General features: G+C 38.8%; 3 protein-coding genes and 2 long non-coding RNA genes across 6 annotated transcripts in view; 2 read left to right on the top strand and 3 right to left on the bottom strand.

Moving 5' to 3' along the window:
- LMTK2 (lemur tail kinase 2) overlaps positions 1-16,768 on the bottom strand; it is a 107,824-nt gene extending 91,056 nt beyond the window's left edge. Inside the window, exons 1-3 of one of the 2 annotated variants that reach the window (XM_086854785.1) lie at positions 16,692-16,768; positions 14,376-14,595; positions 209-314 (exon numbers count right to left, since the gene is read on the bottom strand). The gene's annotated coding sequence lies outside the window, so the exon portion shown is untranslated. Of the gene's footprint in view, positions 1-208; positions 315-13,141; positions 13,630-14,375; positions 14,596-16,691 lie in introns of those variants that run through there. The other variant, XM_086854784.1, reaches the window with a different exon arrangement.
- Positions 4,669-13,466, top strand: LOC111936270 (parvalbumin, thymic CPV3). The gene is made up of 4 exons (XM_023937134.2): positions 4,669-4,803; positions 5,170-5,302; positions 5,730-5,883; positions 13,251-13,466. The coding sequence occupies exons 1-4, from the start codon at positions 4,743-4,745 to the stop codon at positions 13,464-13,466; spliced, it is 564 nt and encodes a 187-aa protein (XP_023792902.1). The 5' UTR covers positions 4,669-4,742.
- On the top strand, positions 13,604-25,818 carry CCZ1 (CCZ1 vacuolar protein trafficking and biogenesis associated). Its single transcript, XM_023936750.2, has 15 exons — positions 13,604-13,829; positions 15,433-15,530; positions 15,654-15,747; positions 15,845-15,919; positions 16,737-16,784; positions 17,047-17,130; positions 19,105-19,280; positions 19,506-19,587; positions 19,742-19,803; positions 20,304-20,415; positions 21,009-21,042; positions 21,393-21,510; positions 23,047-23,205; positions 24,245-24,372; positions 25,472-25,818. The coding sequence occupies exons 1-15, from the start codon at positions 13,731-13,733 to the stop codon at positions 25,525-25,527; spliced, it is 1,425 nt and encodes a 474-aa protein (XP_023792518.1). The 5' UTR covers positions 13,604-13,730; the 3' UTR covers positions 25,528-25,818.
- On the bottom strand, positions 19,800-21,428 carry LOC147650057 (uncharacterized). Its single transcript, XR_015277432.1, has 2 exons — positions 21,341-21,428; positions 19,800-19,949 (listed from the first exon to the last, which is right to left on the bottom strand). It is a non-coding gene; the product is annotated as an uncharacterized LOC147650057 (long non-coding RNA).
- Positions 23,323-25,413, bottom strand: LOC147650056 (uncharacterized). The gene is made up of 3 exons (XR_015277431.1): positions 25,259-25,413; positions 24,689-24,771; positions 23,323-23,678 (listed from the first exon to the last, which is right to left on the bottom strand). It is a non-coding gene; the product is annotated as an uncharacterized LOC147650056 (long non-coding RNA).
- Positions 25,819-25,978: the final 160 nt, after the last annotated feature.

Raw genomic sequence — 25,978 nt, 5'->3', positions numbered from 1 at the left:
TGTCAGAGATCTTCCAGGACAGCTTTTTAAGTGAAGAACTATGTTTACCAGACCAACTCTCTGAATTAGTGACACTATTACTCAGCTACGTTAGTCTATTCTGCTGTCATTCTCAAATAGAAATAAAATTCATTCCCACAGAATGATAAGAACATAATTTGAACTGAGGGAAGTTCACATGATATTTCCCCTAACATTAGAGAAGTACCTGTTTTCCTTTAGCTCCAGATCCACAGTGCTGCAGAACCTGTCTTGTATTTTGGGTTCTCTAGTCGAGATCTCTGCTCAGTGCTCTGGGTAACATCCTCTACTTGCTGCAGGGAAAGAAAGCTTTGTCACTGGGCCCTGGCTTTCCTCCTTCATCGTAGCAAAAAGTCAAATACTACAGCAAGTGCTCAGACTTCTCTGTTAGATATGGCAAAATACTAAGGCCCAAGCAACAATTCAAATTAAATGCTGTAATTATTTCTTTATTTCTATATGACTAAAGCATTTGCCCTAAGAGACAACTTGAAGTGGCAGGATATAATTAATTTTGTTGTCAAGGTCCTTTTCAATGATTATAGCTGTGAACACACTAATATTCTCTGCTGTCACCACTGAGACATCAACAGTACTATCAGCCATAGAGGTTACTGAGTATCTATTTTAGTTACTTCCAAACTCATTACAAAGGCAGAATCTGTTATCCAGGATCATGATACAATTGGCCCTGACACAACCAGGGCTGAAAGATGGAGTTGTGTGGGTTTGAGAACAGCTGCTGCAGCATCTCTTTACACTGTTGTAGTTGGTCTCAGGTTAACACCTCTCCTCTGATCTCACCTGAGACAACTGCTGATGTTTCTTTTGCATCTGAAGTCATGGCTTTGGTTGATTGCCGCTGCTAATTAACTCTGTAGTTTATGCCAAACAGAACACAAAGGGTACAAGACTAGTCTACAACATGTCAATGTTTTATCAAAACACAACTTTCCTCCGATATTTAGAGAAGTAAATAGAACTTGATTTGAAGACAACTGTTTCATATGTTTAGGTTCCTAACAAGAACCTATCAATATATTGAAATATTCCGTATTTCTTAGAATCACACCTTCAAGTTTAATTCTGGAAGTCTGAAAAAAAATAGCTGTAATATTATTTAATAAAGACACCTCAGGTGAAAATGATACTAGGTACACAAGTACATAAATATGCAGATGATCAACCTAATAGAACTTTCAGATGTCTCTCATAGAGCAAAAAAATACCCCCAAAATCAGCCAAACAAAAATTAATATTTTTTCTTGAATTTCATAGGAACAAGTACTAAATATTCCTGGAAACTGCAATACTAAGATTCTGGGTCAGATTTTGCACTTTTGTTAACTGCCCATTACTTAGCAGCTGTTGTTCTGGTTGAATTATTGGGGATTTTCTTTATAGTGTTACATTGTTTGCAGAGCATCTTTTTAAAAACCACTTCCAGAGATCTCAATTTTTGAATGCATAAAGTAATTACAACCACCTAAGTTAACACGTAATCAAGAAAGAAGGAAAACAGGCAGATAATTCAGATTTAAAATTGATTATCTCATTAATATATCCCTTAATATACTAACCCCTGATTATTGCATTCTAATTGTAGTGGAGGGAAACCTGTACTTCAGATGAAGTGTCATTAATAAATAAATAAAACCCAGTAACCCTAGATTCCCACCTGTATCAATGTACAGTGACATCAACTTGATTCTGAAATTCAGCTCTTTTAGGCTTTTGTAAACCATCTTTCAGCCAGGATTAGCATCACTTTTGTTGCTAGCATTGAATTTCAAACACTAAAAGATCTCTTCAAAAGCAATCATAGCAATTATCTCACTTTTATTTGAGATCATATTCTAATATAATACTAATTCTGGCAATTTTACAGCTGTTGAATACACATAAAACAAGCTCAGCACTCTGTGCCATGGCAGAGTGCATGAGGTAACCAGATGTCATTTTTTTTTTTTACATTTGGTGCTTATGTTTTAATACAATGACCAAATTACTTGCAGACATCTTTTGAACTTGAGCATTATATGCTCACCTTGATCCTGTCATTTTCCTCCATTTCAATTCCCTTGTTCTCATTAGCTGTCAATAATTAGGGTTGTATGGCAAGTCAAACACTTAGGCAAAGAGAGTATTTCCATGAGCACTGTATAGGAGCCAGCAGAAACAAAGGAAATCTCCTATAAAGGAACATCTATGACCCTGTCACAGAGGACTGAAAAAAAATCCTTTCCTCTAGAAACATCTTGTTCAAACTCATATCAACTTGAGATGATCATAAAGCAGAAAATACAACCGAGTGTAAAAAGGTATCTAAGAGAATGAAAGTTATTTCATCAGGATTTTAACAGGATGATTCTGGAGAAAGCACAGGAATCATGGAAACCTCAGTCAGAAAGCAACATGAATATATAGCGCTGAATGAAGAAGATAAATGGAAAGAACACCAAAAGATCTGTGATCACACCTTAAGCTTGTACAAATCAGCACTGTTTAATTTGTTTTAAACACCAATTCACAACAGCCCAGGGTTCTTAGGTTTACTCTTTGGTTTACCAGTGAAGTGTTCTTCCAGGTCACTATAACAAATTTTCCTACTGGAAGCAATAGAAGGAGCACTTATTTGTTCCTGGACAGCTGGTATTTGGGACCAAAGGTAAGTCTGAATATTTGTGATTTATGCCCTATTCCTTCACATATAAAATAGGTAGCAAGAAAGTTAAAAATATCATTAAATGATGTCTGCTTTTTGTGTTACTTATACCTTCCATTTCTCTATCCAAATTCAAACAGTGCTATGGAACATTTGCTGTGATTGACACTTTTCTCACTTCCATTAAACCAAGAAGGAGTAAACCCACTGTAGTCCATTAATCTACATCAAGGCTTAGATATATTTATTACTCTGCTCCACAGTACAACTTGTAACCATTGCTACTATAAAAATATTACCTCTTTGGCATAATATGCTATTTCCATTTGTTTAAAAATAAAACAATGTTCATGGATTAAGAGAACATCAGTTTAGATACCACAGTTGACTACTACACAATAAATACTAACCAAAATACATGTGAGTTTTATTGGTCTCCATCCTAGAATTTTAAAGATGGAAACAGATTTTTGTCTTAGGAGAATCTCTAATCTGCTGTTACAAATTTTCTTAAGGTTTTTTTGTTCCAAAAGTAATATTCCTGAAATATATAATAAACCCTCATTTATTTATACCTACAATTAAAATTTAGTTATTAATGAAAGAGATAGTGAGAGTGTGTTATAAAATATATATAAAGCTATTTCCATACTAACAAAGTCTGATTCCTACATCTACAGAACTTGCTACAACTAGTAGGCCTATTATTGATCTAACGTAATTCAAAATATTCAAAATGGATTATTAAGTAGGCCAACTGATTATATATAATCTTCCACGGAATACTGATGAAAAAATCAATTTATTCAGCTTTACCTAGTTCATAGTTTCCTGTTACTGAAGACACTGGTTTCTGTTTCTGTAATTCAGAAAACGGTCAAGAAAATATAAAATGAAGCTCACTGCAAAAAGAACATCCAAATTAGAAAATGCTTTCCTCTACCCTAATGACAAGTTATCCTTGTCAGAATGACACATTGTCACCTCTGAGATGTCATCTCCAACTTCCTTCCTACATTCCAAAGGATCAACAGACTCATGGAAAACAAATTCATTTCTTTTCACAAGGATTTGACTGCTGGGGTCGTCTTCCGAAGAGTGACTTTCAGGTGCAGAGGTTACCTGTTAAAGTACTTGGAGACCGAAAGGCTGTTCTGATGTCAACATTGTACTTAATTAAGCACTAGTGGATTTATTAAAAAAAAAAAAAAAACAACAACAAAACTGTTCTTTTTGTCCATATTATCTTAGGATATAAATAGAAAGAAAAGTTTAATTAGTTAAGGAAGAAATTTGAGCCAGGTCTCAATTCAAACATTTGATCCATGGAAGTGTAACCTAAGTAGTGGTTATTGTAACCTTTTGAATCCTTTATAAGACAGAGTGGCAAGCTAGAGCCAACATTATTATTTTGCCTGGTATCTCCTCAGCTATTTTTCCTTTACCTAGCTGAGAAAACTCTAAAGGTGAGCAGCTGACTTGAGATTAATTAAAGGAAATTACTGTGCAGAGCTGCACCAGTAAGTACAACAACTACTATTCTAAGGTTTTTACTTTAATTGCTGGAATTACATATGGATGGACTTTACATAGATAAGTATCAGTTTTCTTTTTATTCTTCAGAGCTGCTGGGGGAGATAATAGAAGTAAACTTTCTTAATTTTCCTTTTCCAACTGCATATATTGTTACTTGTATTGCCAGATTCTGTGCATTCCAGTAAGACTATTAGATTAACAGTTACATAGAGTTTAAAAATATGCTGTATTTCTATAAATTGCAGGTAAATGACAAAATATTGATCATCAACTCACCATATGGTTAATGTACTCCATCTCATTAACAAGCATTATTTCTGCACTGCTATTTTTAAGGAAGTAATGTATTAAATCTTGTAATTTGTTAAGGAATAGCAGAGATGTCACTTTGATCAATGAGATTCATCTACTCTTCTTGACCTTCTAGTAATCTTCAAAACACAGAAAAGCCCAATTTGTTGTAAGATTCACTTGCATTTCAAAACTCTGTTTGCAATATTCTATTTTGCACAGGTTTAAAATGAGCCTTACAGACATTCTAAGCCCTTCTGACATCGCTGCTGCTCTGCGGGACTGCCAAGGTGAGAAAACAATTAAAACTCTCAAAATCTCTTATTTTGTGTAATCCATGGCAAGTTTAACTCAGTCCCAAAGGAATATTGAACAAGCATACTTTAAATGGATTTCTGTAATCTCTTCACTCAGCTGTCACAGAATGTTTGTTCATAACTGGTTTATATTGTCAGTTTTGGAGCTAATCCCCACATGATTTTGTTGGATGTTTAGGAGGGTATGGGGCAGAATTGCAAAATCATTCATTCTTTGACAGGCTTCACCTACTGATCATGTTTAGAACAATTAAAATGTAACAAAGTATCATCCTCAGACCATTTAGGAACACTGAACACAGTGGTCTGGGGTTAATTTCTTTATTAATTTATTTTCAGCTCCAGATTCCTTTAGTCCCAAAAAATTCTTTCAGATCAGTGGGATGTCTAAAAAGAGTAGCAGCCAGCTCAAGGAGATCTTCCGGATTCTCGACAATGATCAAAGTGGCTTTATTGAGGAAGATGAGCTCAAGTAAGGATTTTGTTAACTACTTGGAGGCTATAAAAAAAATAAGCACTTTTTCCATTCCAGAACTTTCAGTAAATGTGAACACAATTTATGCTAAATGTTGGTAAAACCTTCAGCAGATTGTGAAAGGTATATTTAAATAATCCTTACAGAGAAAAGCAAATTAGTAATATCTGCCTTTTATGCTCAGTATAGGAAAAAAAAGAGCTCCCAAGGGCTGGATTTTCATAGTGGACAGAATCAATCCATTCAGGGTTGCACTTATAAAGCAGAAATACATAAAATTAAGATTTGGCTTGTCAAACAAAGCAGTATTTTAAGGACTTGGCTATTGTGGTAAATTATTTAGAGATAGCTATCAATTTGATTATACAACAACCATAAAAATACTATGGTGTGAAAATCTAAATCTAAGTTGTTTCCTCCCAAGGTACTTCCTTCAGAGGTTTGAATGTGGAGCCAGAGTGTTAACCAGCTCAGAAACCAAGACCTTCTTGGCAGCTGCAGATCATGATGGGGATGGTAAAATCGGGGCTGAAGGTATTGACTACTTTAAGTACAGAATGAAGCACCTCAGGATGTTTGTAGTGATGTGGGATTCTCTTTTATGTTGATGGTACATTAATGTACCTCCAGTGATTTTACTGAAACTCTTGAGTAGCAACCCGTTTAAGGGTGGAAATGGTCCATGATCTCACAGGTTCATCTCTGCAACTCTTTTTGCATAAGCAAGTAAAAAAACCCTAAAGAACTTTTCTACTGCCACTCACTCCCATATTTCAAGCTGTTCTGAAAGGAACTGCCCCTTATTTCTCCTCCCACTTACTCTAATGTAAGGCAGCACTGGGATCACTTGGAATACACAAATGTAAAATCAAGGACAAAAGAACCATCTGTACATAGAAGAACAACCAGGTCATACATCAGCCTGTTTTCAGCAGCTACTGCCCCACAGAAATTCCACTGGGCACTAAAATCATTCTCAATCTGCAGCATATAGTTCTAGTTTTGTTTTGCATGATAAGGATATAAGTCCGATCAAGTGTCAGTACCCCAGTATGAGATCCCACAACAGGATCCCTGCTTCAGTGGCAGGTTAAGGACCAGATAGGAAGGAGCAGCTGTTTAAGGAAGCAGCATACACTCACCACATGGAAACACTGGTGTGATTTAATGGTTGCATTGGTGCAGAAACCTCCTGATCTCCTAATTCCATAATTCTGTGCCCTGTTTTGGAGACAAAGCACACACACAAAAGGCCTGCAGCTAATGGCAACTCGCCCCATGAGAGCAGTGAGCTGCCTAGATGAGCATGAAAGGGGCTTAGGGAATAGCATGCAGGGAATGTGCTGGCGAGCAGATTCCCCAGCTCACTGCACTAGCAGGACAGAACCCTTCTGTTTCTTTCTTTGGAAGGAATTAAATCCAGTTCCTTAGGAACTCTGCCAGAATAAACACACATGATTTATGAAGCAATCTGTATATTAATACAGTCACTCAGGGATGGGACTGATCAGATACTCTAATTCATGGAAGCCAAATATTCAAAAGATCTTTATAATAACAGTATCTTATTGCACAACTCAACACCCCAGAATCATACCACATGGAACTGCACGGTCTTTTTAGCTTTAGACTGTGCTCTAAATCAACATTTCTCAATGCCTGAAGCATTACAAACAGTTAATAAAACACATGTTTAAAAACAGCTTTTCAGTTTTTTTACTTGAGCTCTTAACTACTTCTTACTTAAATTCCATATAAGACATTCTATTATTTTTGCCTAAGATCAGTATTAGGCCAAAACAACCCTGAATATTTCATTTTTTCCTGTAAGTCAGAAAAACACACTGCCTTTCCACATGTTGTTTAGGATGTTTAGGTGATGCCTCTTTTCCACATGTTTCTTCTCTGGTCATCTTTCAGATAACTTTTTTCTGTTCATTCCTATTCTAAATCTCTTGATAAGCCACCAGTCCTTTACTCCTAATCCTTTCATGTTGATATTTTTTCATGTAAATATTCTCTTATCTTTCACAGAATTCCAGGAAATGGTACAGGCTTAGAGGTTCAAAAGGACCAAAGAAGATAGAATTGGGATGAATCTGCACGAGACAATCCCAAACCTTGAAAATCAGGACTTCCTTATTTATCTTTACAGTGTCTGTTATTTTTTCACTGCCTTAGCAACATAATGAAACACTGATTACTGATTTTTTCATTGTGTGGACTATTTACCATGTTTTAACCTCTACTTCAGCAGACACTACCCTTAAAAATATCCAATAAAAATTAATCATATACTGTAGTGTGTGTCTATTTTTTTGACTCCTATATTGAAACATGAGACTTCTTAAATCAAAAGTGTTAATCCCTCTGAGATCTTGAACTCATCAGATCCTCATATATGGAACATCTTTTGAAATGAGTGGGAGTTCTGTTTGCAACAGCCCTTCTGGATTAAGCTTAAATTCAGATCTTCATCAAAGATTACGAGCTCAGATACTGTTGTGAGATAGGTGAGGGTAAAACCCCACACTGACTTCCAAGTGAAAATCAGTCATATCTTTTTCCTTAAGAAGTGGCTTTTGCATGATGTTGTTGCTGTTTTAAACTAATCTTACATCAGCCAATTAATAGATGAAGAAAGTAAAAACCATGCGCTTTCCTGCAGAGAGAATTCAAAGGAAAACCTATGAAGACTTGAGGTTTCAAATAACTGTGAGGTTTAAAGAAGCAGAGGGGAAGCAAGGTATCTTCTTGGTGGTATTTTCTTGTTTTCTCAATAGGGAGGACTGGAAGTGTGGAGGAAGAATTTGTAAAAATGCATGTTGAGAAAGTTCCAGCTCTCCCTGGTGAGCTGGACTGATGTATTAAAAATGTCCCTCACAAACACATCCATCTTTGGGAATGCTGAAGAAATGTCTTCTAATGAGCAAACAATTCATTCTCTCATTATAAAAGGAGATATTCAGATGCTCTGATGGAGTATTTATACCTTCACTTGCTTCTGTATATCTTTCAGAGCACCAGGGTCACAGAGTCCATCCAGTTAATGCTTCCATAAGCTGGGCCTTTGCTCTCTCCAGCCTGTGTGTTGCAAACCTAGCAAAACAGTACTTGAAAAATTTCTGTTGATTAAAACATCCTCATCATCAAAGCAAAAGCAGTTCAATAAATTAAAATTCTCCTGTACACATTTTGAGGAAAAGTTCATGCAGTGCCATTCTCTGAGACAGCCTAGACACCTTAACCCAAAACAAATTCCATAATGACTGACTCCTCCCTGATTCTTCCTCTGTGCTCTCTGCAGCTATGTACTCTTTTGGTAGCCAAGCAATGGCAAGCCAGACAAGAAACACCCATTGCTTTTAAAAAAAAAGTACATATTGATCCACAATTCTTAACAGTTAACAATTGAAAACAGAATTTTTGTATCATTTCAAGACATTTTCAAGCAGATTAATAAAGCAGATAAATTGTTTGTAAGCTGGTAGACTCAGTACATTTAATATGGTCATCACCATTTTCCTTTTATTGTACAAAAATAATATAAACTGATAAAAAATGAACACTGGATTTTGATGCTACTTCTTAACATTATGAAATATGCTCTAGAATATAAATTTCTAGAGTATCAGCGACTTGAACAGAACTATTCAGATTTATGCAAGCTGAGGGTCTGACCCATGACAAACTGACTTACGGCCATTCTCAGAACATAAGATGGATGTCACAGGACAGTCACAAGAAATAAAGTGTGTTCTTGGCAATGAAATCAGTATGATGACAGAAGGGTCTTGGACTAGTTCACATGTAAGTAACAAACAAACTGCTCTCCATTTCACTGACAATTAAGTGTCCCGACCTTAACTAATCATGTTACATCAGTCAGGCAAATGCCTGTAAAATAAAGAATTTTCCAGGTGCTGTTGCACTCTGAACTCTAGCTCCCCTCAATGTCTCAGCCTTTGCACTGTGGACCTCGACAAAGAAATCCAGAGGCAAAGTACAAATTCTATACTGAGATGCAACAGGATGCTGGAGCAGGTCACCAAACAGAAAAATACAGTTGCCCTACTCAAGATATTCTGACATCTCTCAAATTTTCAAAGTATTGCAGCTAAAGAATCTCTCCATGCTGTACATCAGGGAAAAAAGTGCCTTAAAAACCACAGTAGCACAGCACCTACCCACGCAGATTCAAGTAAGGGAAAACTTGTTGACTTGTGGGAAGAAACATTTAAAATTAAAACATCACTTCTTCAGGATCCTTGAAACATTAAATCTTTTGAATGGTTGTGCAAAACATATGATAGTGACAACTCAAACTGAATTTATTCACTGACAAAGATACTTGTCTGCTTCCTAGCCTAAAACAAAACACCACTGGTAAACTCCTAGAGACATGGTATACAGAATTCCCACTGCTTCAGGCAGGCCCCTGTAATTGAGAAAGTTCCTGGGGCAGGGTTTTATTGAGTGACAAGAAAGGAAAAACTAAATATACTGACCCCTATTTAGCATATGGATATGGGTGCTTACTGTCAGTATATATTTAATGAATAGGATAGAAATAATAATTCACCTACTACATTGACCACTATTTGACATGAAAGGCAGCAGTCAGAAATCAGTCATCACCGGCAATCATGCTTACAGATTGCAATAGAAGTTGCGGCTGGTTATCAGAATTGACAGTTGTACATTGCATACAATTATTCACTAGATAAAACTACTATAAAAACACATTTTTAGAAAACACCAGAATACTTTTGTTTCCCTTAAAATGCAGGTCTCAAGAGTGCTATTCCATATTCACATTATGTACCACTTAATATCTTCTGCCAGTCTACCCTGTTAACAGCTAAGATATAAAAAATGCCCAGTAGCTTTATTCAACCTCTAAGCAGAAAAATGCCATGCCTTAAATGTGTCAAACTGTGACATCATTCTTAATTCTCTTATTTTGCAGTGCTCAGAATAGAAATAATTAACATATTAATATTATCCATCTTCAGAGCTGAAATTCTTTCCACTTCCTAGCCCCTTCCTCATCTTCTCTTTCCAGCTTTTCTTCAGATGCAAGCTACTAACATTAAACAAACAAAAACATTTCAATATCTCAAGTTTTGCATGAAAGCAGTTTTACAATTGCTACTTGGTAACCTTGTATTCTTAATCATAACCCAAGCTAGTGTGAAGTTACTGCCTTCCTTTATGAAATCTCTGGTCCTTCAAAGCAAATGCATCCATTATTAAACCATTACTCACCATGACACCCCCAGTGCTGCTCACATTCCCTGATATCACACTGACAAGTCTGTGGGATGTGAAGGCTGTCTCAGCCGGAGCCCAGCTCCAGCTGCACTGTTGTGTTTTCCCACACAGCTCCACAGGCCTGTTGCAGTGTTAACAAAGCGTGCAGACCAGGGATACACAGGCATTGTGCTTTTTGCTGGATCACTGCATTATTTTGTAATTTATTTGCTAAACTAATCCCAAACTGCTGAGTCTATGCATTTGTTAACACATTTAGACCACATACTGTCAATGGAACAGCTATTTGAGCTGTCAGCTGTATTTATTTAAAGCTGTCAGCTCTAACACTCAGAGTGATATATAGCACACCTTTTTGTGAAGTCTGCTACTACACAGCTGATGGAAGTGCTCAAAATAGTATCCAGAAATAGGCTCAACAAACCAAAACATATGTCTACACAATACTATTTCTTACTTCTATGTATTTTTAAAAACAAATTGGAAAGCACTCTTAGAGTTGTTAATTGTTTGCCCCTTGATGCAGGGGTTATCCTACAAATTCTCAATGTACTTATTCAGCAGTTTAATTTTACATAATCATGGGCTGGGAATCACATTTCAAACTCGGGGTGATCTGATGCCACTTTGCAAATGTCAAGGTGTGGTGTTACTGCACATACAATTAAGAAGATGGGATGAAATTGGAACCACAATCGAAGTTTCTTCATGCCCTGTTAATGTGTACATTAGAAATGTAATAATTTAATTGAATCTGTTATCACTTGCTCATTGTAGATTCTCACAAATACTTCTACCAAAAGCAATGTCAAGTTACAGATGAGGTTGCACTGAGCAGAATTATATGTTAGCAATCACTACACATACATTAATTCCCTTCCTAAGGAAAGCTGGACATGGAAACACCTTCCTCAGCAATCCCCCTTTACAGTGAATACCCAGTGTCCAACTCTGTGTACCTCCAGAATATATCCCTTCCACCAGTGTTTGTATTGCAGTAGTTAATATTACTCCAGTCACAGCCCAGGATCTCCATCTTGTGAAGTCCTGAACAAACACATCTAAACATCTCAACAAACACAAGCAAAAATCTACAGTCACTGCTGGTTTTTCATTTCTTTGGTAAGCAATAATGTAACTTTACTATCAATACTACCAATTTTAAGAATTTCCTTGTTTTGCTTTAAGTGAGTAGTATAAGCAAATTAACTTCACCTCTGGCCCGATCGCCACCTGGCCTCTGCCTGCAGTGGAGCACAAGCAAGGAGGGAAATTTGGTTCCTTTTGTTTGATACATTCAATTCCAACTGGATGTTCCCAGAAACTGTCTCAAGTGTGCTGCACTCTTCAAAAAAACAGACCACAATGAAAGGGCCATTCTACACATATTGCTGATTTTTAACTCAGAGCTGTAGGGTAGAAAATGAGAATTACTGTATGTGGATATCTCATCCTGACACATTTGGCCTGATCCTTCCTCAGACCCTGCTCAGGGAAATGCTGGGGAGTGCAGAACATCAGGGCCCTCCTGCATCCTGCCTTGCTGGCAAGGGGAAGGAGTCACCTTCTTCTGTGACCTCTCTGAAAATACCTCAAAATGATAATGCAGATTCTCTCTGCAGCTTTGTAAACATTTCCTACAGCTGTTCAGACCTGGCTGGACTCCCTGGAAATGCTCAGTCTGTGGTGTGGCTCGAGCTGTCATGTCACTCCTGCCTGTCCAGGACACACAGGAGGAGCTGCTCATTCTTGAGTGGTTTGGGTTAAATGCCACCCGTGCAGGCAGGAAAGGTGACACCCAAGGTGGTGGTGATCTCTGCACCCATGGAAAGGAGCCTGCACACATCCACATGAACTCACATATCCAAACTCCAAGCTGAGCCATGGCACAAGACAGGAGGGATGGGATGGAGCTGACTTCAGCAGCCCAGGGGGAAACAGCGGTCATCCCTCTCTGGCTTACACCTCTCACTTTTTGAGTGCACACATTAAATATTAAATTGCTGCAGTCTTAGAGCATCTCTATGCCACACAGTGCTCCTACTGCACTGGGTTGGATTCTCAAGGAATACACCAGCTGCTGAGGGTGAGGAGGACTACATAAATGATGCTACTGGCATGGAAGTAAAAGTGATGACAGGAACTGAAATAATAATGAAAGGGGGGAAAAGAAATTGAAAAACTTAAGAAATACTGTGTTTTTTCTGAGTTTAATTTGGCACAACTTTAAGAAAGTTTACCAGTACATTCTTCTAAATGAGTTTGTGGAATAAGATATTAAACTATATATTTTATACCTTACCCAGGAGTTTCTTTAAGCAATTATGTAACTTTATTCAGATTCCTAAATTTCACACTCCTATGAAGAAGAAAATTATACATCTCACCATGAAGCCGTTTTTACTTCTTCTAGTTTAGATCACACTGAATTTTATTATAACAGCAATTGGACAGGAATAGAAAAGCTTATTTTATTAGTTAAATGCCACTATTTTAAATGTGCCAGGTAGAAAATGGAAAAATAATCAAATAAACATGTATCTATTTTGGCAAAAGGATTACCTGCACTAAGTGATGCTGCATGCCAATTCCTTCAATTTACTCAAACTTGATTTCATCTTTCAAATCTCGGGTTCTACCTCTAGAAATAAAGCGTTTTTACTTTTTGAAGGTCCGAAAGAGCCAGTGGGGAGTGAACCGCTCGTGGTTTTGCGCTTCGAACAGGGGTGCAATGGCCGGGGCACCGCGGAACCCCGGGGCCCACCGGCCGGAGCTCTCCGCCTGCGAGCGGCTGCCGGCCGGGGCGGCGAGGAACGCCAGCAGGAATCGCCGTCCTGACCGGCCACAGGCTCCGGTTGAGGGAACGCCGGGCACGGCCCTTGTCTGAGGGAACGCCGGGCACGGCCCCTGGCTGAGGGAACGCCGGGCACGGCCTCTCGCTGAGGGAACGCCGGGCACAGGCTCCCCCGTCCGCTGTTTCCCGCGGCCGCCGTTGGGGGCGCTGCGGGACGCCCGGGCCGGGAGCGCTTCCGGGGCGCGGAGGCGGAACCGCGGCCGGGCCGGGGCTGCTGGAAGTGCGGTGGGGCCGGTGCCGCGGCGGCTTCGGGCCGATCCCCGATGGTGTCTGGCGGCTGCCGGCCCCAGGCTCAGGATGGCGGCGGGGGGGGCGGCCGGCCAGGAGAAACAGCTCGCTCCGACCCTCCTCAGCTTCTTCATCTACAACCCCAAGCTGGGGCCCAAAGAGGGAGAGGTACCGGGGGGATGTCGCGCCCGGGGATGCGGGGAAGGTGCGGTGGTCCCTCCGTGCCCGAGGCCGGGCGCAAGCGTGTGCGGCCTCGGCTCTGTCCCTGCGGAGCGGCCTCGGACAAAGGCGGTCGCAGCTGCGGCTCTCCCGGCCCGCGGCCGCCGCATCCCTACCGGGCTTTGGGTACCCGCAGGGCCGGGGATGACTGCTGCCCCCAATGGAGTCTGTCACTGCTTCAGATCGAAAAGAAACAGTAACCGGAGGTGTTGTCAGCAGCAGGGCCCATGTTGTAGATGGGAAGCTGAACAGTCAGCAACTGTTTTACTGATGTTTTAACTTTGTCTAAAAATAACTTTCTCGACGTCGATACAATGCGGTAGAAAGGTTACTGTTTAGCTTAGTTACAGTCAAGTTACTGCTAGTGTTTATTCGCCGCTATGTCCCTTAGTAAGGAAAGTCAAGAAGCTCTAGTAACTAACTGGCTGTAGGTAACAGCGTGTTGTGGGGTTCATGCTGAGCTTTAATAGTTTTTGAACAGAGCAGTGTACTTACATACTTAGCAGTGACAGGATGAGGAGGCTGAGTGCCCTCAGCACGCTCCTGGGTGACTCCAGCCCGGGAGAAGCTGTTGTTCTGCTGGAGGATGAGGTGCTGTTCAGAGGGACCCTCAGCGAGCTGGGGACTGGGCCGGCAGAAGCCTTGTGGAGTTCAGCAAAGCCCCGTGTGTAGGGTGGAATAATCTGGCTCACCGTGGCACTGGTTGGGAGCAGCTCTGCAAAACAGGACCAGGGAGTCGGTGAACAACAGGTTCTACGTGAATCAGCAGCGAGCGCTTGTGGCTGTGGGAGGGAGGGTGGCTCAGCAGATCCAGCCGAGCCAATCTTCCCCTCTGTCCAGCACATGTGAGGTTGCTGCTGGGTGCTGTGTTCTTCCAGAGATTCCCAGAGTATGAAAAATACTGGCAAACTAAAATAGCCTAGTGGAGAAGCCCTGAGTCAGTCAGGGGGATACAGTCTGTGGCATACCAGAGGAGACTTTGATAACTGCATTTGTGCAGCCTGGAGGGGAGACAATATGGAAAGGGGGCAGAGGGCAGTCTCACCTGCCTGAAGGATGGTAGATTATGGAGTTAGGTTCTTGAAGTGAAAGAATGAGGATGGATGAAGGGAAAATCTGATGAGATAGAAAAAAAATATTCTTCACAGTGAAGTGATCTAACATCAGAGCAGGGCTGGAAAGTTGTGGGGTTCCCATCTCTGGAGGTATTGAACACATGACTAGAGAAGGCCTGGAGCAATCTCAGCTGCCTTTGAAGATTGCCATGCTTTGAGCTGGCTTTGAAGCTGGCCTTGCTTTGAACAGGCTGAAAAGTGACTGGGACCTGTGATTTCAATAGCCTTCAATTTACAAAGTATTTTGACAATCATGGGATGATTGACTGCTTAAGTGTGCTTAATATGCCTTTTATCCATTTTTAGAGAAGCCCATTTTGGTACAAAATAAAATTCTGCCTAGGTTATTAAGGGATTAAAAAACAAGCAAACCATGAACTCAATATTCTTTGATTTTGCTAAAATACATTTGCTTGGATTATTTTTTTTAATTTTAGGAAGAAAAGAAGATTCTCTTCTATCACCCAAATGAAGTAGAAAAGAATGAGAAAATAAGAAATGTGGGGCTGTGTGAAGCTATAGTGCAGTTCACAAGGTAGGAATTCTGATTGCATGGCTAATTGTTTTGGCACAAGCACTGTATTTAAAATATCTCAGTTATATGTCTTGTTGTGAGTGTGCATAAATACCTATATCTACATGTATGTTTTCTTTCCAGGACTTTTAGCCCAACAAAACCTGCAAAATCCCTGCATACACAGAAGAATAGACAGTTTTTCCATGAACCTGAAGAAAACTTCTGGATGGTCATGGTACTTATGCATGTGATATGCATATTCCTAAAACACCATCCTGCAATGTTCTCAATGCATTCTGCATTGTCTAATACCAGCCTGTTCCACTTCCTAGGTTGTACGGAATCCTATAATAGAAAAACACAAAGATGGAAAGCCAGTCTATGAATATCAGGAAGAAGAATTGCTGGTAATAATGAACTTTCCTTTTTTTAAATGAGTTTTGTTGTATTTTTAAGGGTTCTTCCAGAAATACCTAAATTTAATTTTTCTTGAACTGCTGTCAAATTGATTTTATATATATCTATACCTATCTCCATAAATGGAAAAAGGGCAAAATACTTTTCAGTAAAGTTTAAAGAAGGGCACAAGATACAGAATTAATCAGAGAGCAGTTCAAGATCATTCAATAAACACAGTGTCATTAGATCTGTTCAATTGTATACAGAAAGGGTATTCAGCAGGGTGGGACAGTAATTAAAAAGCTGGTTGGTTATCCTGCCCCTGTTCATTACTGTGTGCATCACTTTTGTTCCTCTCTGTGTCCTAAGAAAAGAATTGGAGTCGTAAGAACTCTATTTTGGCTGATAAAATAGTCTTTTTTTGATCTGGGTTAAGATCTCAGCCCCATAAAACCTGCTATGGTGTTTGTATGTCCCACATTCTTCAGCCTTTGATTTGGATGAAGAGAGAGCTGTCAGAAAGAGGTTCATTTTCACTGACCACTGGCCTCAGGGAATGGGCACTGTTTGTAACTGGAATCCTTGGCTTGAGTTCTTAAGGTGCTTTTGGTACTAAATGTGAGGGGGGAAGGGACTACCTTTATTGAAATCATGCTTTATAAGTACAGAGACATTTCTAGATGCTGACTGAAAATGCCACTTAACTTTTCAGAGATTGATTTGTGTCTTTGCTGGCTCTTTGAAAACACCTGTTATGTGTAGCTCAACCAAAATACTTACAGTTCTGCTTCTGCTCCTACTGATGGGTTGCTCTCTTTCCTGCAGGACAAGGTTTATAGTTCAGTCCTCCAGCAGTGCTACAGCATGTACAAGGTAGGGTTAACATTGGAGGCTCAAGTCCTTTTATAAAACAAGAGCATGAGATACTTCAATGACACATAAATACTTGCCTCTGCTGCCATATACACCTGGACTCTGCAAATCTAAATGTTTTTTCAATAAAGAAGGGATACATTTGGATTGTTGTGGAGTATTTTGAGGAATGGGAGCTGTGCTGTAATCCATAGCCAAGTTACAAGAAATTACTGTGAATGATTACCCAACTAACTGATTTTTTTCCTCTTTAAACTGTTAGCTTTTCAATGGCACGTTCCTGAAAGCCATGGAAGATGGGGGTGTGAAAGTGCTAAAGGAGAGACTAGAGAAATTCTTCCATCGGGTAAGACCTTATTTTTCAGACACAGTGTGATTCTGTGCTGGAAATAAAATTAAAAAAAAAAAAAAAGGAAGTAGTAGCAATGTGACTATAAAACACAGGCAGTGGAAAAGATGTAAAGTCAACAAAAAGTATGTGGTTACTCATTTTGTCAAATACTTCCTGCTTTTTCTGACAGAGTGGAGCTGAACCACAAGTGTGGTTATGGCTTGATGGAACAACTTAACTGCTGGTTATTTTTTCTGATGGAATTGTGTTCCTTCTTTCAGAGTTCTGCTTTCATGTTTGAATTAGTTACTGTCATAACAGTTTGTACAGACCAATTTGAGTGACTGTTGAAGATTCATTGAGGTTAGAAGGAATTTGGGGAGGTCATCCAGTTCAGCCTCCTACTCAAAGCAGGGTAGCACTAAATTTAAACTCTCCTGCTCAGTACTTTGGGTGGTTGAGATTTGAAAATATCCAGGGGTGGAGATCTACAACCTGCATGCACAGGCTTAAAGTCCTGTAGTACTGTGAAATAGTGAATTGATTAATTTTTCAACTTCTCCCCTCTACTCCACCCTCCATGTGGAATTAGTAGCCTATCCTGAGAAGGCTCCAGGAAATACTGCATGCATTTTAAATAGTCTTCAGAATGTCATTTCACAGCTGATGTTTTAGTGAAAGGATGAAAAGCAGAATCTGTTTTTCACATAAAGTAACTAACTGAGTAGTCTCAACTATTTCAGAATTCAGGCAGAATTTCGAGTTCCTACATGAAAAATTTCATCACACTTAAAAAGCACCTGCCCGCCCCTATTTTTCTTGTTTGCAAGCAAGGAAACAGGACTGCTATCAGCAGTTTGTGCTTTTGTGGTATTGACATCTCCGATAATGATGGAGTGTAGACACTGTGTAATGGTGTTTAAAGTTTTGTTCTTTTAAAAGATTTTTAGAATGGCACAATGTTGTGACAGTGTAAACAAAAGTACAGGCTTTGCTTATGGATTTGGGGAGGGTCTTGCTTGTTTCTTGTAAGACTTGTGGTAGACTCCAGAATAAACACCATTGGCACAAGGAATACCATGATGAGCTCATGTATGCACTGTCCAGACTAAATTAAAAGTAGACCTTTACAATAAAAAGAAGTAATAAATTCTTACTGCTAAAACAGAGAGACATACAAGCTGTGACAGATCTGTCACCCTGTTGGTCTGTATTACTTGTGGGCATTCAGTAATGCAAAGTGAGGGAGAGGCTCCCCTGTAGAGGGAGCCATTGGATAAAGCATCTTCCACAGACAACTTGACAGTGCATTTGAAATCTCTTGCTAAAGGTCATAGTCTATGAAGAAAGTGAATAATGGAAATTGTTTATTCCATGACACAATTAAAGCATCTGTTCCTATTTCTACAGCTGAATCTGAAATTAAACATCAGTAAGATAGGCTTTGCTTGCTTATACTCTCAAAAGATCTGGAACTTTCCTTAAAAGCTGTTTTCATACTGATTAAATAAAAGCAAAGTGACACCTGGAATCATATTCAGGCACTCACATGTGGAATCACAGAATGGTTTGGGTTGGAGGGTACCCTTAAAGATCATCTAGGCCAACCTCCTGCTATGAGCAGAGACATCTTCAACTAGACCAGATTACTCAGAACTTTGTCCAGCCTGGCCATGAATGTTTCCAGGGATGGGGCATTCACCACCTCTCTGGGAAAGCTGTGCCAGTGTTCACACACAATGGCAGGCTCATTGTAAAAAACTTTGTCATATCTAACCTAAATTGAGCCTCCTTCAGTCTGAAACCCTTGTCCTATCACTACAAACCTTTGTAAAAAGTGTCTTCACGTGACGGAGTGTGTCAGACAAGCAGCTGGAAGAGCATTTTTTCTTTGATTTTTAGTCCAGATTTTTGGGGATTAGACTGAAATTTAAATCATTTAAATCTACACCTTGGCAGTTTTCTAATAGCCAACTGTCGTTCTCTCAGTACTTGCAGACACTGCACTTACAGTCTTGTGATCTGCTGGATGTGTTTTGTGGAATCAGCTTCTTTCCACTGGATAAAATGACTTATTTGAAAATTCAGTCATTTATTAATAGGATGGAAGAAAGCCTGAACATAGTCAAGTACACTGCATTTCTCTACAATGACCAGCTTATCTGGTAGGTACTTCAGTAATTCTTTTGTGTGTCTTCAATTTCTAATCCTATGAGTAAGTGTCATAATAAGAAGCTTTTAAATTAGTGGCAGAGTTGAATGAAAATGAGAAAATGTGAATCAGGCTATCATACAGTAAGAAAGGCATTGATCTGAGCTAGTTAGAGGAAAATTGTGATCTGAGCTGCAGTACAAACATAATTTGTTTCTTCTCCCCCAAAATGTTCTAGGAGTGGACTGGAGCAAGATGACATGAGAATTTTGTACAAATATCTCACAACATCTCTGTTTCCAAGGCACATGGAGCCTGAGGTAGTTGGGCTGGGGGTTTTGAGGGGGAAGGTGGTTGGGTAGTTTTGGTTTTTTCTTCCTGTTTATCTGGTACTAAAAGCTAAAATACAAAAGAGAAATCTCTCTTCTCTCTGTCTCTAAGCTGTTTTTTCCTGTATGTTCTTTTTCCCCTCAGTTAGCAGGAAGAGATTCTCCAATACGTGCTGAAATGCCAGGAAATCTCCAACACTATGGAAGGTAGATCTTGTTTTATTGTCATCATCTACTGCTTCTTCCCCCAAGGGCAAAACATTTGTGAGGAATGTGTGTATTTTGAGTACATATTCCACACACAGTTCATTCCAGAGGGTCACACACTAGTTGGTGCAATGTAAAACTTGACCCTTGAAAAAAAGAGAAAATGCTTCATTAACACTACTGCATATTTATTTTTCTTCCCATTGTTCTCAGTGCATTGTATGACAAATTTGGGAATTGTTCCAGTCATTTCTTTTCAGTCAAGCACTCCAGACAAAGGTGTAGATTTAATCTAGGATTTATCTATTTGTTCTTCCTCTGGACTCAGTATTTCAGTGAGGAATTCTGTACTTAAGTGGGCAACATTACTATGCATGATTGTGGGTTTGGACATCCTTAATCATGAGAAGTCTTAATTGCAAGTTTGGAGAACATCTGTTAAATTCAAGAAACTGAAATACAAGAATTCATCACATCTGACCTGTTGAATTATTTTCTAGGTTTCTTACTGGACCTTTAAATCTTAATGATCCAGAAACAAAATGCCGTTTCCCCAAAATATTTGTTAACACTGATGACACTTACGAAGAGCTCCATTTGATTGTTTACAAGGTATTACAGTTTCCTCTGCAATTACTCCACAGAATTAGGAATCTCTATGCAATGAAGGTGACAATGATGTGAAGTACTTAGGAATTGTATAGAAAGATGCATGAGTAAGGCCAGATTAAAGCAAAGAGACAGAAAACTGGCATTTCTAGCAACAAGCTTTAAAGCCTGAATTCTCTTTTCCCCTCCCTGCACTTTGTCCAAAATAAAGAATTGTTTTATTAAAACAAAATACCAGCCTTCAGTTGCTTTAAATTATTTCATGCCTGGCTTTATTATGGGATTAATCAATAAAAAAATATTTTGTTCTTACATTAAATGGGAGTTTCTTGCAAATATCTTTGTATAAAGTGCATTTTCACCCAGTTTTATCTTTCCCCTACAACTTAAACTGTTAACTGGGCTGAATTTTAAAATCATAGCTAACCTGTGTTGTGCAGGACTGCAAAAAGATTATCCTATTGAAGTGTTACCTTTAATAAAGATTTTTAAATCTCTTCTCACCTGTGTGTGACCTCACTGAAGTATTGTCATTTATTTGAGTTAGTTAAAGTAATCTGTTGTAAATGGTTTTTTTTGCTTTTTTTTTGTTCCAGGCCATGAGTGCAGCTGTCTGCTTTATGATTGATGGTAAGTACCTCTTAGCATCAGTTATTTGCCAAGACTTTTAGACATAAAACACTTAGACATGCAGCTTATTTTACTCTTGAAAAATACATTAATTTGTTCTTTGAGTCACGTTTTTCATGAGTGTTTTTATCAGTCTTTTATCTTTGTTCCAGTGGTACAAGTAACTCATTTTACACAATAAAATGCCTAAATACTTCTTTAATTAGCCACATTCAAAATCACCCCTGAAGTTTTAATTATGGGAGAAATTTGTTCTTGGACTCTTGGTGATGTTTAAAGAACACTACAGAAACTGTACCTTCAGTTGTGGGAAGAGAATCTCACCTCTCCCTTTCCTCTGCCTGACACAGCTTCAATTCCACCCACACTGGAATTTTGCAGAAAACTGGACAGCATTGTTGGGCCTCAGCTCACGGTGTTGGCATCAGACATATGTGAACAATACAACATCAACAAGAGAATATCAGGGTTTGTACCACACTTCTTTTCCTGCTGCATTCCCTCATTAGCTGGTGAAAAGTTAGGCTAAGTGAACTGCTTAAATAATGGTAACATGAGCTCAAATTTTGAAAGCATTAATGGTGTACTTAAAACAACGTTTGTCTACTTTTCTGCATCTTAAGTGTTTATAAAGTGCTTGTTATTGCATATTTGGGTCTCCCTGAAGTAACAATAGATGTTACTAATTTAGGAACAAATGTTTATTATCTGGCTGAAATGAGAATTTTAGTAAGTTATTTGGTTACAGTGGAAGCTATACAGTTGAGGACTTTTCCAGGATTACTGCTTCTTGAAATGTTGCCATGTGTAGTCGGTGAGGAAGAAAATGTCTTTTATTTTTCTATTTTGCAGGACTAAAGTAATTACTTGAGGGGCAAAAAACAGTCAAAAGAAAAAAGGATGCTAATGCTTTGGAGGATACACTTTGCTTAGAACTACAGTTGACTTGCAATGAAATTGCATTTAGTTTTTGATAGATTTATTAGTTGGGGAAGCAAGAACAGTATCCCGTAAGGCAACATAAAAGGAATTTAACTAAAGATAGGTGTGTGAGTGAACTCAGTCAGTGGTACCATCCCAAATCAGCAAAATCGCTGAGGATAGAATAGGATGTGTTTGAAATTGTGCCAATCTACTAAATCATTAAACTTGGGGTTTTTAAATGTCATCTGGGACTGGCTTTGGCAGCTTTAACTCTTTAAAAGTTTAATGTCATGGTGTCCTGAAAACATGATACAGTTCCTTGACACTAATGCATGTGGGTGACAGAGAGCAAGGATATCTGGTTGTTTGCTAAGGTGAGCGGTGTCATCACAGTATCTTCTGTGGTTTTAAATAATGCATTGCCTCAAGTACCAATTGCTGCAGCTAATTTTTGGTCAGTCTGAGTTTGTTGACTTCTACAAAAAATTTACAGCTCTAGATTTTTATATTAATTTCATAAAAGAGGAAATGGAGGAAGACTGCCAAGACAGGAGTTTGAAAATAGTCTCTTGCTTGGCCCACACAAATTATGGGGAGAAATGTAATTGCCTGGATCAAGGAAGAGTTTGTTCTCTTGTTTGGAACAAACAACAAAGACATGAATAGAAGATGACTTATTGGTCAAATTAAAGACCCAGGATCCATTCAAATCAGCTAGGACTGGCATCAGGGAGAGCAACAGGAACAAAATGGGGCGAGAAAAAACCACCTCATTAGAAAAATGCAAATGGATTACTACAGTGAAGTGGGACAAGGCCTTCAGACTCCCCCGTGTGTGTTTACTGGCAGGCTGAATGGCAGAAGGGGAAGCACTGGCTGGTTCTGCAGGCTGAGTTGTTCTTTTGTGTTTTTTAAAGTGGGTTAAAATGAATTTCAATCCCACAAGTCTCTTCAATGTGAAGATAAGTCCAGGCTGTCTAAGTTAGCTTTGCACAGCTCACTACCCAGTCTCTGGGGAGCCCGTGCTTATAGACCATGTTGGTAGTCACAAATCACTTTTTTCTTTTTAAATCTTCCTAGGGCTGAGAAGGAACCTCAATTTAAGTTTATCTATTTCAATCATATGAACCTGGCAGAGAAAAGTACCATTCACATGAGGAAAACACCCAGCATATCACTTGCATCTGTTCACCCTGACCTCATGAAAATTCTTGGTGACATCAACAGTGACTTCTCCAGGTAATGCTTAACTATTAAATAGTCTGTAACCCCTGTTAGTCAAGCAGACTTTTTTTTTTTTTTTCCAAAGGAGTGGCACTTTCCAGTCTTTTTGTTGATTGCTGTTCATATTTGGTATTTTGTTTTGGTCTAGAAGTAGATATCATATTAACAAAAAAAAAAATCTAGGGTCCTCTTAAAGAAAAAATTAAGAGAGGGCTAGGGCCTCTGTCAAAGAAAATATCCCATCTATTGGAGGCTTCAGAGTAGTCAAAGCAAATGCAATGGGAAGCACAAGAGTCTGTCTAATCTGGGAAAGTAAAGGACAAGGACACCTGCTTCTGCCTGTGTCATACATGCCCTGACACAGCTGGTGGATTCTAGGGGTGAGACAATGGATGAAATGCAAACCTTGCAGTTACTCCAGTCCTGCTGATAGAGAAGTGGTTTCTTGTCAATGGGTATCATGCTGCAAGGTGGGAGACCCTCTGTCACTACAAAAGTTAAGAAAGAACACAACAATGCTGAATGATTGGGATGTCCCTAACACTAATTAGCAACAAACTCTTTTCCCACTCTGCTTAAGGACAAGGTTTCCATTTTTACATAAATTAAAAAAGTGTGTTTCATTGTATTATGGAAGTACTGGGTTAGTGACAGCTTTATAGAATATATCCAGCGGTTGAGCATAGTTTAGGTCTAGGTTTCACAGTTCTGTGAAAGCTTAGGATCACCAACCCATCTCCAGCTTTCAGTATTTGGTCACTCTGTAGCAAATCTTCATTCTGGGAAGTGTGTCCTTACCAGAATGGAGCAGAGGTGTTTTCTTCAGAGCACTGCAGTGTTTAGCTAATGAAAAAAATTACTGATTGACATATTTGGGCATGTCCTAAGCAGCCATTTATGAAGCCTTCAACCTGGACTGAATGATGGCCAGGTTAGAACTGGTGTTTTCTTTGATACTGCACAACCACAATTTCCTCAAGCTGTCCTAATGATCACAGATAAATTTGTTGAAGATTAACTTGCTGCCACCTTCTTTACTTTTTTAAAACTTCAGAGTTGATGAAGACGAGGAAATTATTGTGAAGGCAATGAGTGATTACTGGGTAGTTGGGAAGAAGTCTGACCAGCGCGAACTATATGTTATTTTGAACCAAAAAAATGTAAATCTGATTGAAGTTAATGGTAAGGATTGTTTCTTACTACTTTTACATACAGTTACTCCTATAATGTGTGTCCCTAGAGAAGTAATAAAGCCCAGCTCATGAGAAAGCTGGAGAGGGACTGATCTTTGGTAGAGCAGGTGAGTTTGCCTAAGGTTTTAGTCTGCCTACTACCAGCTGTGAAAGGACAGCATAATTATTCAGCAGGCATTCTTAATTAATAATCAGTCATTCTTCCTCCTTCAAATAATAAAGGACAGCACTGTGAGCTGTGTGTTACAGATGAGAGAGGAGTATATTTATATCTGAATGTCTGTCAGTGATCCAGGGTTACTTACTTATACATTGTGGCTGTCCTGTCAGTGATCCTCATCCATCACTGTCTTGCTTCTAACATGGTTTTGACAATGATTTACTGTGACTAAGAGTGAGAATTAACATTAAGCTGCAATAAACTTTAACATTGCTATTTCTCTAAAAACCTGTTTGAATCTTGCAGCAATACTAGGGCTCTCTGTTTTAACAGGAGGCAATGTGCTCACTTAAACAGTAGGAAAGAATTAATGCTTAGCCAAGACAAAAGCCTTGCAACCTACATTTTAAAAAGGGGAATGAGCTGTGTAACTTTGCAATTTTTCTGTAGTTGTCTTTCAGCATCAAACCTACCATACAGAAACAGTAAATAAGTGTTTATGTGCCTGATAAACTTAGGAAGTGTAGTCTACCAAATAACACAAAGCAAAAGTTTTGCAGGCTTGATTTACTGTAACATGATACCCTACTTCCTCCTTTTTCTGAGAAAGGGCTTATAATATACTTCCCTGAACTATATGTTAAGCCAAGTCTGCTGCTGCTGCAGTGTCTGATGAGAGATCCATCATTTATTAAGCCACTTAGACACAACTCACCTTTCAGACAGTGGGAGACATCAGACTTGACATTCTCCTACTGAAGACACAGTAATATTAAGTGTATTTCTACATTAGAAACTCTTAGGGCTTTTTCTGTTCCAATTTAATTGTATTCTCCATGAGAATCACCAGGGCTTTTCTTGAGGAGGTTTCTGTAAAATACAGTACTGATTGTTGTTGTTGTTGTTTTTGTTTGTTTTTTTTTAACAGAAGAAGTGAAGAAACTTTGTGCAACACAGTTTAATAATATTTTCTTCTTGGATTGATCTGCAAAGGGCTGATTTATTGAAGATGTCAATGTCAGGCACTTGTTCAACATGAGAAGTTATTAGTCATATTATTGACTGGAATAATGACAATAGTAAAGCAATACTTGCTTTGTAAGAATCAAAATTTCTACTAAAATCTGTAAACTCTGACCATAAAATTTTTAAATTTTAAAAATGTTTATGTGCAAACTAATTAAAAACCAGTCTGAATTCATCTGTACCATTCCATTCTGATATGTTATGTGAATATTTTGCTGAAAAATAAAACTAATAATTGTTACACTTTAAGAGCACCTGTGTTCACTTGCATCATGTAACTTCCTGCTACTTTATCCAAAACCCTGGTGTAAAAGACTGTTTCCTCTGAAACCAGCAATTCTTGTGCATACAGTCAAACCATTCTTACAGCTTCCTACAAGCGTGGGTCTTCTGGGGTTGTTTTGGTTTG

The sequence above is a fragment of the Cyanistes caeruleus genome, chromosome 17, assembly GCF_971803275.1.
Source record: "Cyanistes caeruleus chromosome 17, bCyaCae1.hap1.1, whole genome shotgun sequence".
In the NCBI taxonomy this organism is placed as follows: Eukaryota; Metazoa; Chordata; class Aves; order Passeriformes; family Paridae; genus Cyanistes; species Cyanistes caeruleus.
This window is presented reverse-complemented; position numbering and strand designations above follow the sequence as displayed.

Bases quoted from the DNA above. Each gene is read 5' to 3' on its own strand.
- LOC111936270 (XM_023937134.2), top strand. From the start codon at position 4,743: ATGAGCCTTACAGACATTCTAAGCCCTTCTGACATCGCTGCTGCTCTG. The intron at 4,804-5,169 runs GTGAGAAAACAA...ATTTATTTTCAG, and splicing joins TGCTCTGCGGGACTGCCAAG to CTCCAGATTCCTTTAGTCCC. The intron at 5,884-13,250 runs GTAGTGATGTGG...TACTTTTTGAAG, and splicing joins TGAAGCACCTCAGGATGTTT to GTCCGAAAGAGCCAGTGGGG.
- CCZ1 (XM_023936750.2), top strand. From the start codon at position 13,731: ATGGCGGCGGGGGGGGCGGCCGGCCAGGAGAAACAGCTCGCTCCGACC. The intron at 19,804-20,303 runs GTAGATCTTGTT...ATTATTTTCTAG, and splicing joins AATCTCCAACACTATGGAAG to GTTTCTTACTGGACCTTTAA. The intron at 21,511-23,046 runs GTTTGTACCACA...AAATCTTCCTAG, and splicing joins ATCAACAAGAGAATATCAGG to GGCTGAGAAGGAACCTCAAT.